This window comes from Carcharhinus amblyrhynchos, chromosome 32 (assembly GCF_965287045.1).
Source record: "Carcharhinus amblyrhynchos chromosome 32, sCarAmb.v2.hapA, whole genome shotgun sequence".
Lineage (NCBI taxonomy): Eukaryota > Metazoa > Chordata > Chondrichthyes > Carcharhiniformes > Carcharhinidae > Carcharhinus > Carcharhinus amblyrhynchos.
In genome coordinates this window covers 10,427,259-10,441,502 of record NC_137355.1, presented here as the reverse complement: position 1 = coordinate 10,441,502, position 14,244 = coordinate 10,427,259, and the positions used below count along the sequence as shown (strand labels likewise).

At 44.3% G+C, this 14,244-nt stretch overlaps 1 protein-coding gene across 8 annotated transcripts in view; it reads right to left on the bottom strand.

The window, feature by feature from the left end:
- herc1 (HECT and RLD domain containing E3 ubiquitin protein ligase family member 1) overlaps positions 1-14,244 on the bottom strand; it is a 234,496-nt gene that overhangs the window by 28,175 nt on the left and 192,077 nt on the right. For all 8 annotated transcript variants that reach the window (XM_080216228.1, XM_080216235.1, XM_080216232.1 and 5 more), the window contains exons 58-63: positions 12,931-13,077; positions 12,475-12,576; positions 4,277-4,450; positions 3,854-4,147; positions 1,623-1,688; positions 1,415-1,540 (exon numbers count right to left, since the gene is read on the bottom strand). In XM_080216228.1, the coding sequence (XP_080072354.1) occupies positions 1,415-1,540; positions 1,623-1,688; positions 3,854-4,147; positions 4,277-4,450; positions 12,475-12,576; positions 12,931-13,077 (909 nt within the window). The remainder of the gene's footprint in view (positions 1-1,414; positions 1,541-1,622; positions 1,689-3,853; positions 4,148-4,276; positions 4,451-12,474; positions 12,577-12,930; positions 13,078-14,244) is intronic.

Genomic DNA, 14,244 nt, shown 5'->3' with positions numbered 1-14,244 from the left:
CTAAATGGATACAAAATTGGCTTGTTGACAGAAGCCAGAGGGTTGTAGAGAGTTGTTTTTCAAACTGGAGACCTGTGACCAGCAGTGTGTCTCAGGGATCAGTACTGGGCCCACGGTTATTCGTCATTTATATTAATGATTTGCATGAGAATATAGGGGGCACGGTTAGCAAGTTTGCAGATGACACCACGATTGGGGGCAGGGTGGACAGTGAGGAAGGTTATCTCCAATTGTAGCGGGATCTTGATCAATTGGGCCAGTGGGCTGACGAATGGCAGATGGAGCTTAATTTCGACAAATGCAAGGTAATGCATTTTGGTAGATTAACTGAGTAAATCCTGCCCTGGTTCAATGGTAGGACATTGGGGAGAATCACAGAACTAAGATCTAGGAGTACATGTTCATGGCTCCTTGAAAGTGGAGTCACAGGTGGACAGAGTGGTGAAGGCAGCATTTGGCACGCTCAGAACATTGAATACAGGAGTTGGGACGTCTTGTTGAAGTTGTACAAGACATTGGTAAGGCCATACTTGGAATACTGTGTGCAATTCTGGTCACCCTATTATAGGAAGGATATTATTAAACTAGAAAGAGTACAGAAAAGATTTACTGGGATGCTACTGGGACTTGATGGATTGAGTTATAAGGAGGCTGAATAAGCTGGGATTTTTTTTTCCTCTGGAGCATAGGAGGCTGAGGGGTGACCTTATAGAGGTCTATAAAATAAAGAGGGACACAGGCAAGGTAGATAGTCAATATCTTTTCCCAAAGGTAGGGGATTCTAAAACTAGAGGGCATAGGTTTAAAGGTGAGAGGGGAGAGATACAAAAGTGTCCAGAGAGGCAATTTTTTCAGGGAGGGTGGTGAATGCCTGGAACAACCTGCCTGAGGTAACAGTAGAGGCCAGTACAACTTTATCTTTTAAAAAGCATTTAAATAGTTACATGGGTATGATGGATATAGAGGGATATGAGCCAAATGCAGGCAGTTTAGGGGTTTAAAAAAATAAGGGCAGCATGGACAAGTTGGGCCGAAGGGCCTGTTTCTCTGCTGTAAACCTCTATGACACTATGTGCAGGCAGGTATCAGCCATTTGGCCCATCAAGACTGCTCTACATGGCGCACACACAAAGACGCTCACAAACGTTCATTCCTTTTTTTTTACTCCTCAATGCTGCAACTAAAATGTTCTGGAACATGAACTTGAAATGCTGTAACTGATCATGGAGGAAAGAGTGAGGCCTAATTGATACTGAAGTTAACTTGTGCATGAATTATAAAATTGACAGCACAGGAGGCCATAAGCACCTTGCAATTCCCTGCTTTGCATTCTCCTTTATAAGTTTTCTTTTAATTGCATAATGTACCTACACAATGTAAATTCTAGAAGGTCAAACTAACTATTTCAGGGTACCTGCTGAGCTTGTGAAAATGAGGGTGCAGCGGTCGGTAACATTACATTTCTTCCAGCTTCCGCCAACTGCCCATGGCGCCCTGCTCCCCAAAGATAGACATCACACTTTCCGCCCAGATGCCAGTCCTAAAAGGAGTATAACAGATATGTTTTAACCTTTGCAGCACCGTTAAAAATAGGGCTGAAGCATACTTGTAAAAATAATTACCTCTGGCCTAGACGAAGCCCAGGACATAATTTGTTCATCCATTCCAGTAAACCATTTACTGTTATCCTGCAGATGAAAGAATGACAATACATGAAGCATGTGCAGAAAATCTTGGTACTGTCCCCAATTAGGCAAAGTGAACTTTATCAAGACTTCCTCAATTGTATGAGCAGTTTAATCTCCGTGACTGAATAGAGGCCTCAGATCAAGGGTAAAATTAGCAAACTCATGGACAAATCTAATCATCAGCAAATTATATACTTAAAGCATCATCAAAAGATGCAATTTTATCAGCCTACAGGTAGAACTTAATGTTCATCCTCTTGAGTTTGCAGACAGGGAACCATTTAAAGTTTTATTTATTAGTCACAAGTAAGGCTTACATTAACACTGCAATGAAGTTACTGTAAAATTCCCCTAGTTGCCACATTACTTTAAAATTATACAGCATTGAGGCAAATAGAAAAATATTTAGGCAGATGACCAGAGGCTTGGTTTTAAGGATAGGTTAGTAGAAAGGTTGAGAAGTTTGTATATATCATAGAATCATAAAATCCTACAGTGCAGAAAGAGGCCATTTGGCTCATCAAGTCTGCACCAACAATAATCCCACCCAGGCCCTATCCCCGTAACCCCACATATTTGCCCCGCAAATTCCTTTAACGTGTGCATCCCAGGGCACTAAGAGGCAATTTAGCATGGCCAACCAACCCAACCTGCACATCTTTGGACTGAGGGGGGAACTGGAGCACCCGGAGGAAAACCACGCAAACATGGGGAGAACATGCAAACTCCACACAGACAGTGGCCCAAGGCAGGAATCGAACCCAGGTCCATGCAGCTGAGAGACAGCAGTGCTAAGCACTGTGCCACCATGCCGCCCACAGTGGAGGAGGAAATTCCAGAGCTTCAGACCCAGGCAGTCAAAGTATAGCCACCAGTGGTTCAAATCGAGATGCCCAAGAGGCCAGAATCCGAGGATCGCAGGCATCAGAGGATGCGGCACTGGAGATTACAGAAAGCAGGAGGGGGGGAAATCCAGGGAAGGATTTGAAAACAAGGATGAAAATTTTAAAATCGAGACATTGCTTAACCAGAATTCATTGTGGTTCACTGAAGATAGGGATCGTGGGTGATCAGGATTTGGTGCGGGTTAGGGCACAGGCAGAGTTTTATGGGATCTCAGTTTAGACAGGATGGAAGTAGGAGTCTAGCCATGAGTGCATCAAGTTTCAAGGAAGGTCAAGTATCGAGTTGGCAAGGGAATGGATGAGAGTTTCAACATGAGGGGCTGAAGCGGGGCGGAGACAGGATGTTACAGAGATAAGGTGGGTATGTGGGTGATAGCTCATCTAGGGTCAAAGTGACACCAAGGTTACAGCCTCAAGATAGTTAGCTACATGAAGCATGGAGACATAGCTGGGAGTGAAGTATATAGCTTGGATTAAAGACAATCAAAGATGGCGCTGCTGTAACAGAAATACATTGCAGCATGTGTGGATTTAAAAACTGATCTTCGCTTGAATTGTACCCTGTGCCGTGGTAAGTGTGGCTCCAAAAACACTCAAGAAGCTCAACATAATTCCACCTGACCTGCAACCCATCCACCAGCTTAAACATTCACTCCTTGCTTCACTGATGCACAGTGGCACCAATGTATACCATCTACAAGATGCACTGCAGCAATTCACCAAAGCTCCTTTGACAGCACCTTTCAAATCTGTGACCTCTGCCACTGAGAAGGGAACATCATGACCTGCAAGTTCAATTCCAAGTTACGTGCCACTTTTATTTGGAACTATATCACGTTTTATTCACTGCCCCCAGGTCAAAATCCTGGAACTCCCTTCCCAACAGCATAATGAGCAAAGGTTAATTATGAACAGACCACTTTCACAGAATGAGGCTGCAATACTGATCTAATGAGCTTTTTCTACCAAACCATTTTCTTGTATTTCAGTGGTGTCCTGGTGTGCACTGGGGTGGGATCTTGAGCCCACACACTCCGTGCACAACAGCACCAGTGGGGGCTCAAGATCTGGCAAAACCTGGAAATCATAAAATCCCTAGTCTCCTGAGATGCATAGGTTAGAGGGATTAGCGGGTAAATGTGTAGGGATTATGGGTTAGGTGCTGGGTGGGATTGTGGTCGGTGCAGACTCAATGGGACAGATGGCCTCTTTCTGCAACATAAGGTTTCTATGAAATCTATGAAAAGATGACTAACTTACCATCACATGAGACAGTTCCTCCTCAGGCACAGGCTCTAGGTCTGGAACAGTGAAGCATTCTGGAAACGGTCCTCCTTTGGCCAGTGCTTCCGCAGCTTTAATGGTAGTTGAGAAACACTCCAACCAGGACCACTCCGAGGAGTTCCAGTTGGCAGGGTCAGGGGGACAACTGGTATGGTGAGGTGGTACTGGCGGGTTACACAGAAGCCGGTCCAGTTGAAGGCCTACAGCTAATGAAGCGAGACACTGCATGTAAGGACTATGGACAAGTTGGTCTCCACATATAACATGAGGCTGAAAGGAAAAAGATGATAATTATTGATACAGCGATGTCTTTCATATTAATATTAGAACTTTACTGACTGGTTTTGGTACACAATGTTGGCAGCTTTCTTCCAATTCTAATCTTGCTGCTTTCACTACCTTTTCATATGCGTATTGCTCCTGTAACATTATTGGCAGCCGTTCAAGGAAGGTCCTCATGCACGGTGCCATGTTTAGTCCAATAACTCCTTGTCTTTTCAGTGAACTTCTACACGTTGCTAGAACATGATTTGCAGTTATCCATTCAGCTGGGCAGTTCACCACCAACACATCCTAGTCAATCCAAGCAAAGAAAGAGTCATTATGGGACACTCCACACAGAAGCAAATGTATAATATTTAATCCTACGTCTGCATTCAGGCTGCTGCTCTGAGCTATTACATGCCAAACATTAATAAACTATTAACTGAACCCAATTTGAAGCATATTTCATAATATTAATCCAACAATTTTTTTTCCATATAATTAAATTACATATGGGACAGCATAGTGGCACAGTGGTTAGCACTACTGCCCAACAGTGCCAGGGACCTGGGTTCGATTCCCGGCTTGGGTGACTGTGCAGAGTCTGGACGTTCTCCCTGTGCCTGCGTGGGTTTCCTTCGGGTGCTCCAGTTTCCTCCGGGTGCTCCAGTTTCCTCCCACAGTCCAAAAGACGTCCTGGTTAGGTGTATTAATCGTGCTAAATTCTCCCTCAGTGTACCCAAACAGGTGCTGGAGTTTGGCAACTAGGGGATTTTCATAGCAACTTCACTGCAGCATTAATGTAAGTCTATTTGTGACAATAATAAATAAATTTTGATGTACAGGGCAGCATAATCTCCTTTAAATCTTTCTCTTTAACGATGAAGAAGAAATTTTAACTGACAGTCGATACTATGACCAACTGCTCAGTGTTACAAGTCTTAGTTTGGCTCAAAGAGTAGCACATTCAACTTAGAGGTTGCAGGTTCACGCCCCACTCAGGATTTTAACACTGAGCTTGATGGAATGCTGCATTGTTGGGGCTGCTGTCTTTCAGACAGTGCAGCTGTCGTTCCTAGTTACTCAGGCTGGTTGAGAGGTATGCTGTAGTAGGTTCTCAAGCGTAGAGTGCAGATGTGGCAATTCAACAGTGATTGCTACTTATAGAATCCCTAAGGTGCACAAGGACTTCATTCAACCCATCAAGCCTGCACCAACAACAATCCCATCCAGGCTTATTCGCATAATCCCACGGATTTACCCTGCTATCCATATGTTCTCAGAATGTCTGCTGTGCTGTTAACAAGGCTTTGCTGTTCAAAGGTCAGAACAAACCAGTACGTGGGCACATAACAACATGGTACTGCTTAATAAGAACAAAAGTAGTAGGAGCAGGAGTAGGCCATCTAGCCTTTCGAGCCTGCCCCGCCATTCAATAAGATCATGGCTGATCTGAAGTGGCTCAGTTCCACTTTCCCGCTTTCTCCCCATAACCCTTAATTCCCTTGCCTACCAAAAACCTATCTACCGTGTTTTAAATATATTTAGCGAGGTAGCCTTCACCACTTCAACGGGCAGAGAATTCCAGAGATTCACCACGCTTTGAGTGAAGAAGTTCCTCCTCAACTTCATTCTAAACTGCCCACCCCGCGCCCCCCCCCCGCCCCCCACCCCCCTTATCTTGAGGCTGTGCCCTCTAGTCCTACTGTCCTTTCTGAGCAGGAAGAATCTCTCTACCTCTACCCTATCTATCCCCTTCATTATCTTATACGTCTCTATAAGATCCCCCCTCATCCTTCTAAACTCCAATGAGTACAGACCCAGTCTATTTAGTCTCTCTTCATAGTCCATAAGCAGCAGTTGTCTTTGAGGTGTCTCAAGTGTACAGTGTAGATGTAGCAATCGAACAGTGATTGCTACTTATAGAATCCCTGAGGTGCACAAGGACATCATTCGACCCATCAAGCTTGCACCAACAACAATCCCACCCAACTTATTCGCGTAACTCCACGGATTTACCCTGCTAAACCCCCTGACACCAAGGTGCAATTTAGCATGGCCAATCAACCTAACTAGCACGTCTTTGGACTGTGGGAAGAAATTGGGGCACCCTGAAGAAACCCACACAGACACAGGGAGAACGTGCAGACTCCACACACACATACATCCTCCTCCGAGGCCAGAATTGAACCTGGGATCCTGGCGTTGTCTGGCAGCAATGTTAACTGCTGTTATGCCCAACATGATTTTAATCATGGGTTGACACACAAATGTAGTCAAGACACCTAGAGAACTTCTGTCCCTTTTTAAATAGAAGCATTTCTCTATCTTGTCTGATTCAGCAAGGCCTTGACTTGCCAACCAATCAGCATCCTTTTCTCATGCAGTATAAAATGTCACTCCTAATGAAATTAGGCAACCAATGGAAACAATCTCTCAATGTCTTCCCAGTCTAGACCCCTTCAAAATCTTATATGTTTCAATAAGATTGGTATTTAGAAGGAGAAAGAAAGGACATAGCCCAATTTATTCAGCCTCTCATTGTAAGATAACCCTCATTTCAGGGACTAATTTAGCGAACCTTTGCTTTGGTGCCTCCAATGCAAGTGTATCCTTCCTTCAATACGGAGACCAAAACTGCAGAGTATTCCAGATGTAGTCTTCATCAAGCCTTGTACAATTGCAGGAAAACTTATTTATTCCTGTACTCTGATCCCCTTGCAATAAAGGCCACCATGCAATTTTTTAAATTGATTTCTGTACTTGCTGCATCCGTTGTACCAGCACACCCAACACGTTTCACAATTTTAAAAAAAATTCAACTGCTCTACTCTCACCACCAAAGTGAATAACTCGATAATTCTCCACAGTATACCCCATCTACCACCTTGTTGCTAATTCCCTTAAATCGGTCTACCCATGTCTGCAGCCAGTGTCCTCTCCACAGCGTACCTTTCCACCTGATTCTTTTCGTCATCAGCCAGCTTAGATACATGACTCCCCGTCTCTTCTTCAAGTCATTAATTATAGATTGTAAATAGCTGAGTGCTAGCACTCATCCTTGCAGCGCTTCACTAGTCACAATCTGCCAATTCAAAAACATGCCCCCATTTTGCTACCTGTCTATTATCCATCATATTACCCTCAACTCCATGACTCCTTAGTCTGCCTTTTGGAAAATCCAGGTATATCACATCTACTGATTCCCTTTACCTGTCCTTCTACATATATCTTAAAAACTTCTCACAAATTTATCCATATTTTCCTCGAAACAAGGGATGGCACTGTGGCACAGTGGTTAGCACTGTCGCCTCAGCACCAGGGTCTCGGGTTTGATTACTGTTAAGGTCACTGTTTCATAAGAACATAAGAACATAAGAAATAGGAGCAGGAGTAGGCCATCTAGCCCTTCGAGCCTGCCCCGCCATTCAATAAGATCATGGCTGATCTGTCGTGGCTCAGTTCCACTTTCCCGCCCTCTCCCCATAACCCTTAATCCCTTCTCTTATCAAAAACCCATCAACCCGCTTCTTAAAAATATTTAGCGAGGCAGCCTCCACCACTTCAACGGGCAGAGAATTCCAGAGATTCACCACCCTTTGAGTGAAGAAGTTCCTCCTCAACTCCGTTCTAAACCGCCCCCCCTTTATCTTGAGGCTGTGCCCCCTAGTCCTACTGTCTTTTTTGAGCGGGAAGAGTCTCTCCATCTCTATCCTATCCATCCCATTCATCATCTTATACGTCTCAATGAGATCTCCCCTCATTCTTCTAAACTCTAACGAGTACAAGCCTAGTTTATTCAGCCTCTCCTCATAGCTCAATCCCCTCAACTCCGGTATCAGCCTAGTAAACCTCCTCTGCACTCCCTCCAGGGCCAAAATATCCTTGCGCAGGTGCGGCGCCCAAAACTGCACACAGTACTCCAGCTGCGGCCTCACCAATGCCCTATACAGCTGCAGCAAGACCTCCCTACTTTTATATTCAATCCCCCTCGCTATGAAGGCCAGCATCCCATTCGCCTTCCTGACCACCTGCTGCACCTGCAAGCTGGGTTTTTGCGATTCATGCACAAGGACCCCGAGGTCCCTCTGCACCGTCGCATGCTGCAGTTTTTCGCCACGTAAGTAATAGTCCTTCCTACCATTCTTCCTACCAAAGTGGACCACCTCACACTTGCCAACATTAAATTCCATTTGCCATTTCCTGGCCCAGCCTATCTAGATCCTTCTGCAGACTCTCCACACCCTCCGCACAATTTGCCGTTCCCCCAATCTTGGTGTCATCAGCAAATTTCGACACCCTGCACTCGGTTCCCTCCTCCAGATCATCTATATAAATGGTAAATAGCTGAGGCCCCAGCACCGACCCCTGGGGCACCCCACTAGTCACCATCCGCCAATCCGAATAGCACCCATTGACCCCCACTCTCTGCCTCCTATTTGACAACCAATCCTCTATCCACTCTAACACCCTACCCCCAACTCCATGTCCCCTGACCTTCTGCAATAACCTCTTGTGAGGTACCTTGTCAAACGCCTTCTGAAAATCCAGAAAGACCACATCCACCGGCTCTCCTCTATCCACTGCCCTAGACACATCCTCATAGAACTCCAGTAAATTTGTCAGACACGACTTCCCTTTAATGAAACCGTGTTGCGTCCGCCCTATCAAGCAATTCCCTGCACGTTCTCCACGTCTCCATGGGTTTTCTTCAGGTGTTCCGGTCTCCTTCCACAGTTTGAAAGACGTGCTGATTAGGCACACTGACCCAAACAGGCGCCAGATTGTGGCGACTAGCAGAATTTCACAGCAACTTCATTGTAATGTTAACGTAAGCCTCACTTGTGACTAATAAATAAACTTTACATTACGATGTTGCCTTATTCTAATCATACTATACTTGAAGTGAATTGCTAAGATTTCCTTAATAGATTCTGGAAGACTGATGTCAGGTAAACTGGCCTGTGGTTCTGTATTTTTCTCTCCTTCCTTTCTTGAAATTTACATTACATGTGCCAATTTACAACCTGATGGGACCATTCCCAAAACTAAAATTTTGGGAAAAAAAAATCAAAGTTAGCGCATCCACCATCTCTTTACATTAGAACCTCAAAGTGCGAGGAAGACATCAGGTTTTCTCGTTTTTCTCTTATCAACTTTTTGGCAGCTCTTTTCTGCTTTCTGAATTAATTAAACTTGCCATATTACACAATACTAGATCAAAGATCCCAAATCAGTTCCATAATGTATTGCTTCAGGAAGCTAGCATGAAAACATTCTACAAACTCATCCACAGATTTTTCTGTCAACTTTATTCTTCTTTTGTACTGGGACAATCAAATCCCGTACAATTATCAGGTGTCACCTGATGGAGCAGCGCTCCGAAAGCTAGTGGCATTTGCTACCAAATAAACCTGTTGGACTTTAACCTGGTGTTGAGAGACTTCTTACTATAATCTCTACCAACCAGAGTATAATCTTTCACTTGCTGTGCTACAGCCCTGTGTACTTCCCTCCCAATTATGTTGCCTCAAAACTTTCCATACTTCCTTCAAAAGTGTTTTACAAACATCCATTGCATCTTTGCCCCTCGCCATGTCCCTTTCTGATTGATTAAAGGCTGGGCCTACGTTCATTGGATTTTAGAAGATTGAGAGGTGATCTTATTGAAGCATAAGATCTTGAGGGGACTTGGCAGGCTGGATGCCGACACAATGTTTGCCCTCACTAGCGGTCAAAGTAAGGGGCTTCCATTTAAGATGAATATGAGAAGAATTTCTCCCCCCCTCAGAGAAGATTGAATATTTGAAGCTCTTCCCCAGAGAAAGAAACAAGATCAACAAATATTTTTGAGACTAGGAAGGGAGTCGAAGGTTGTCATGACAAGGTGGAATGTGGGATTGAAACCAAAGCCAGATCAGTCATGATCTCATTGAATTGCAGAGCAGGCTTGAGGGGCTGAATGGCCTACTTCTAGGCATAGAGAAAGTTAGTAGGGTACAATCACATCTGACCAACCCTTGCTAGAAAAAAAAACAGGAATGGGCAACATGGCAATACAGTGGGTAGCGTGCTGCCTCACAGCACCAGGGATCCAGGTCAGACAGAGACAGAGAGCTACAAATCAATGAGGAGGTGGCATTCAGAAGGCTGGATTGTGCTTCAAGTTAGTCACCAGGACCGAACTGGATGAATCTAAGGATATTAAGGAAAGTATGGGTAGACATTCCACAGAAATTAGCCATAATCTTCCAATCCTCCTCAGAATCGGGGTGGTGCCAACTACATGGACAATTACAAAGTTACAAGGGGGCAAGGACAAATCCCACAGCTACAGATCAGTCAAGTTAACCTTGTTGGTTGGAAAACATTTAGAAACTGCAATCTGGGACAAGACAAATTAATTTGTGCATAAATCATTGAAGGCAGCAGGGGAAGGTTGGGAAAGTGATTATAAAGGCATTATAATTTAGCCATACTAAATTGCCCCTTAGTGTCAGGGGGATTAGCAAGGTAAATATGAGGGGTTACAGGGATAAGGCTTGGGTGGGATTGTTGTCGATGCAGGCCCAATGGCCTCCTTGTGCACTGTAGGGGTTCTATGGTGCTCTATATTCTACTCCCATTGGAGCAGTCAGCCAAAAGAGCGGCAAATTTTTAATTTTAAATTCATCGATGGGACGTGGGCACCACTGGCTGGGCCAGCCTTTCTACGGATCCTTACCGTATCACAACAAAAGCTGAAAGTTCACCTTGTTTGAAGTGTCATTGGAGGTTATTTTGCATAAAACACCCTATTTAAATACATGTTGTTCAATGCAAGCACATAAGAGATAATTGAACATTAATGAGGTGTTATTTACCAAATTATGTTGCTCATACATTGAGTGCACCTTTACTGAGATGCAAACTAGTGAGTAAGCACAGCTGTTCCTGCTCAAAATAAATGCTGCACTTAAGATGCCAAAACTGAAACTGATGTTGACTCAAATGGGGAAAGATCTTGCTTTAAGTGGTGGCGAGGGTTGGTGAAAGAGGGGGCTGTAAATGCAGTCACATTCTGCAACAGCCCACCTCACAGTGTTGCGATATTCTACTCCCATTGGAGCACTGAGCCGAGTGAATGTTAAATTCTTAATTTTTAAATTAGTTTATGGGATGTGGGCACCACTGGCTGGGCCAGCCTTTTTATTGCCCATCCCTAATTGCCCTTGAACTGTGGCTTCTGAAGCATTTCAGAGGGCAGGTAAGAGGGCAGACCCTTATTGCTATGGGTCTGGGGTTGTATGTAGGCCAGACCAGATAAGGATGGCAGATTTCCTTCCCCAAAAGTGCGTGTGTGGGCTGGATAGATCTTTATATGATTATCATTTTGTGGTCATTACTAATATTTCATTTCCAGCTGCTTTTTTGTTTTTAAAATTACTTTTGCAAGCATTTGACTTTGCACAGACAACTCGCTGGGAATGAGCCTTACGCAGTATTGCTATGCTCCCGCTTACCGGTTTGTCCTGACCTTTGATGAACAGCAAAGCCAAAAATCAATCCTTGTTAACAGCACGGTGGACATTCTTGCAACACATGGATCACAAGGGTTGAATCTCTTCAGTGCAGGAGGTGGCTATTTGGCCCATCGAGTCTGCACCAACTCTGACAGAGTATCTCACCCAGGCCCAATCTCCCACCAAATCCATGCAACCCCCGCCCATTTCACTCTGGCTAATCCATCTAATTTACACATCTTTGGATACTAAGGGGCAATTTATCATGACTGATCCGCCCAACCCACAGTGTGGGAAGATGCTGGAGCACCCAAAGGAAACCCACGCAAACACGGGGAGAACTTGCAGCATCTGCACAGACAGTGGCCCAAGGCTGGAATTGAACTTTGGCCCCTGGCGCTGTGTGGCAGCAGTGCTAACCATTGTGCCACCCCAAAGTTCAAGAAACTCACACCAACACCTTCTTGTGGGCAACAGATGCTCACTGACACCCACCTCCCACGAAAACAACATTAAACAAAAAAAAAAATCAACCTGCTGAACCTCTTGTGTTTTAAGGAAGTGAATCGGAAGCCCTGTGCCCAGACTGCTTGCAAAAACAGTCATTAGGCTGAGAGACAGTTTCTGTTTCCGCAGTTCTACAGAATTGACAGCTTTGACAAAGGGCCACCTGGACTCGAAACCTCAGCTCTTCTCTCTCCTTACAGATGCTGCCAGACCTGCTGAGATTTTCCAGCATTTTCCCTTTTGCCTGCAGAGTCGTACTTCTCTTTATGAATTCAGGTGGAACATGTTAAAAAAAAGTCATATAATGCCAGTTTTGGTTCCTACCTTTGACCTATTGGAACACGCCGCAACGCCAACATCAGGAATCCAGGCTATGTTCTGAATAGCACCAGATCCTGTCACCACACTCTGTAGCACACTGCCATCCTGTGTTAATAGGAGAAAAGGTAAATGAGTAAGTGTCACTGGATTATTGTTTGGAAGCTATTTTTGTAAGAAAGTTCACCATGAAATCAGTCAGGCACATTAGGATGTACCAATCAGCATTTACACCTCACACTGATTATCTTCAAAGAGTGAACTGCTATAGGAATGGTCAGAATCCTTGGAGAAATCTTAAGGATTTAAGCTTGAAGATGCATTTAACAAACTGATTTCATGCCGGGGTATCGGGTTTTTTTTGTTTTGTTTCCAAAGCAAGTTGCCTAAATAATTTATCATTTTTAAAATAACATTTCAGACTGGAAGTATCACAATTTACATGGCAGTTTAATTTCTTACCCTTAGTGACCATATGTTCATCAGTCCACCAACTCCTCCAGACACCAAGGCCAGCCCATCGGGGCTAAAAGCTACAGTCCGCACCGGAGTGATGTGCCCCTTCAGTTGATAGATGCATTCTGCCTCCCCAACCTTCTTACATCCACTCTTCACATTCCATTACAATAAAACATAACAATACAAATAGTAAATATTAGATAAACTTTCTTGGAAATGTGTTAGAACAAGAGATGCGGTACATCCATACAAGGACTACAAATAATCACTTGATGACTATCAGTATTCAGAGACTGATAGGTGACCACTATTTAAGCATCTATTAGTGATTACGTTGCAGAGGTTTGAAAGGAGACAGCCTGCTTGCAACATATTGATGAATTGCAAAACTTTTCACAGATCCAAGACAAAGTCCCCCAATTTTAACTTGGAGGAGATGCAGATTGGAAAACCAATCTTTCTGCTGCAGAAATGAGGTCCTGGCTATTTTACCTCCTGGGACTTACGAACATGTTATTGGTGCACTACCCATCCAGTAGTCTTGTATTTAGTGGGTGGCAGGGTGCAAAGCTATCCTGTTCCCATCCAGAATAGTATTCATGGTCTTTCTGGTCCAAAGTGGGAGAGAAAAGTGTTTTCCTACTTTGGCCTCATCTGAGGTGGGGTGGAATGGATGGGTGGGAGGGGATCATCTGTAGATCTAATTGAACAGCAACTTCCCTGCTCTTGGTAGAACTCAGTCAGGACTGGCTATAAATATATAAAAGTGGACTTCAACTGCTTTCACAGAATCCCTACAGTGTGTAAGGAGGCCATTTGGCCTGCCAAGTCTTCACCAACCACAATCTCACCTTATTCCCATAAACCCACATATTTACCCTGCTAATCCCCCTGACACGAGGGTCAATTTAACATGGCCAATCTATCTAACCTGCACACCTTTGGATTGTGGGAGGAAACCGGAGCACCTGGAGGAAACCCACACAGACACTGGGGGAACGTGCAAACTCCACACGGACAGTGACCCGAGGCTGGAATCGAATCCAGGTCTCTGGCGGTGTGAGGCAGCTAACCACTATGTCACCCCTGCCACTTTGCTGGGTACCTTTACTGCTTGCACACAGATAGCTAGATTCTGGTAGTTCTTTAGCCAGTAAATAAATGGGCGATTTTAACTGCCCACTGGTCCCAGCTCCTGCCAGATGGATAGAGTTAAAGTTAACCCACACCTACCCAGAGTAAAGACCAAAATTTAAAATGTTACAGATAGTCTATAAATTAGATATTTTACACAGATCGAAGACCATGCAGAAATGT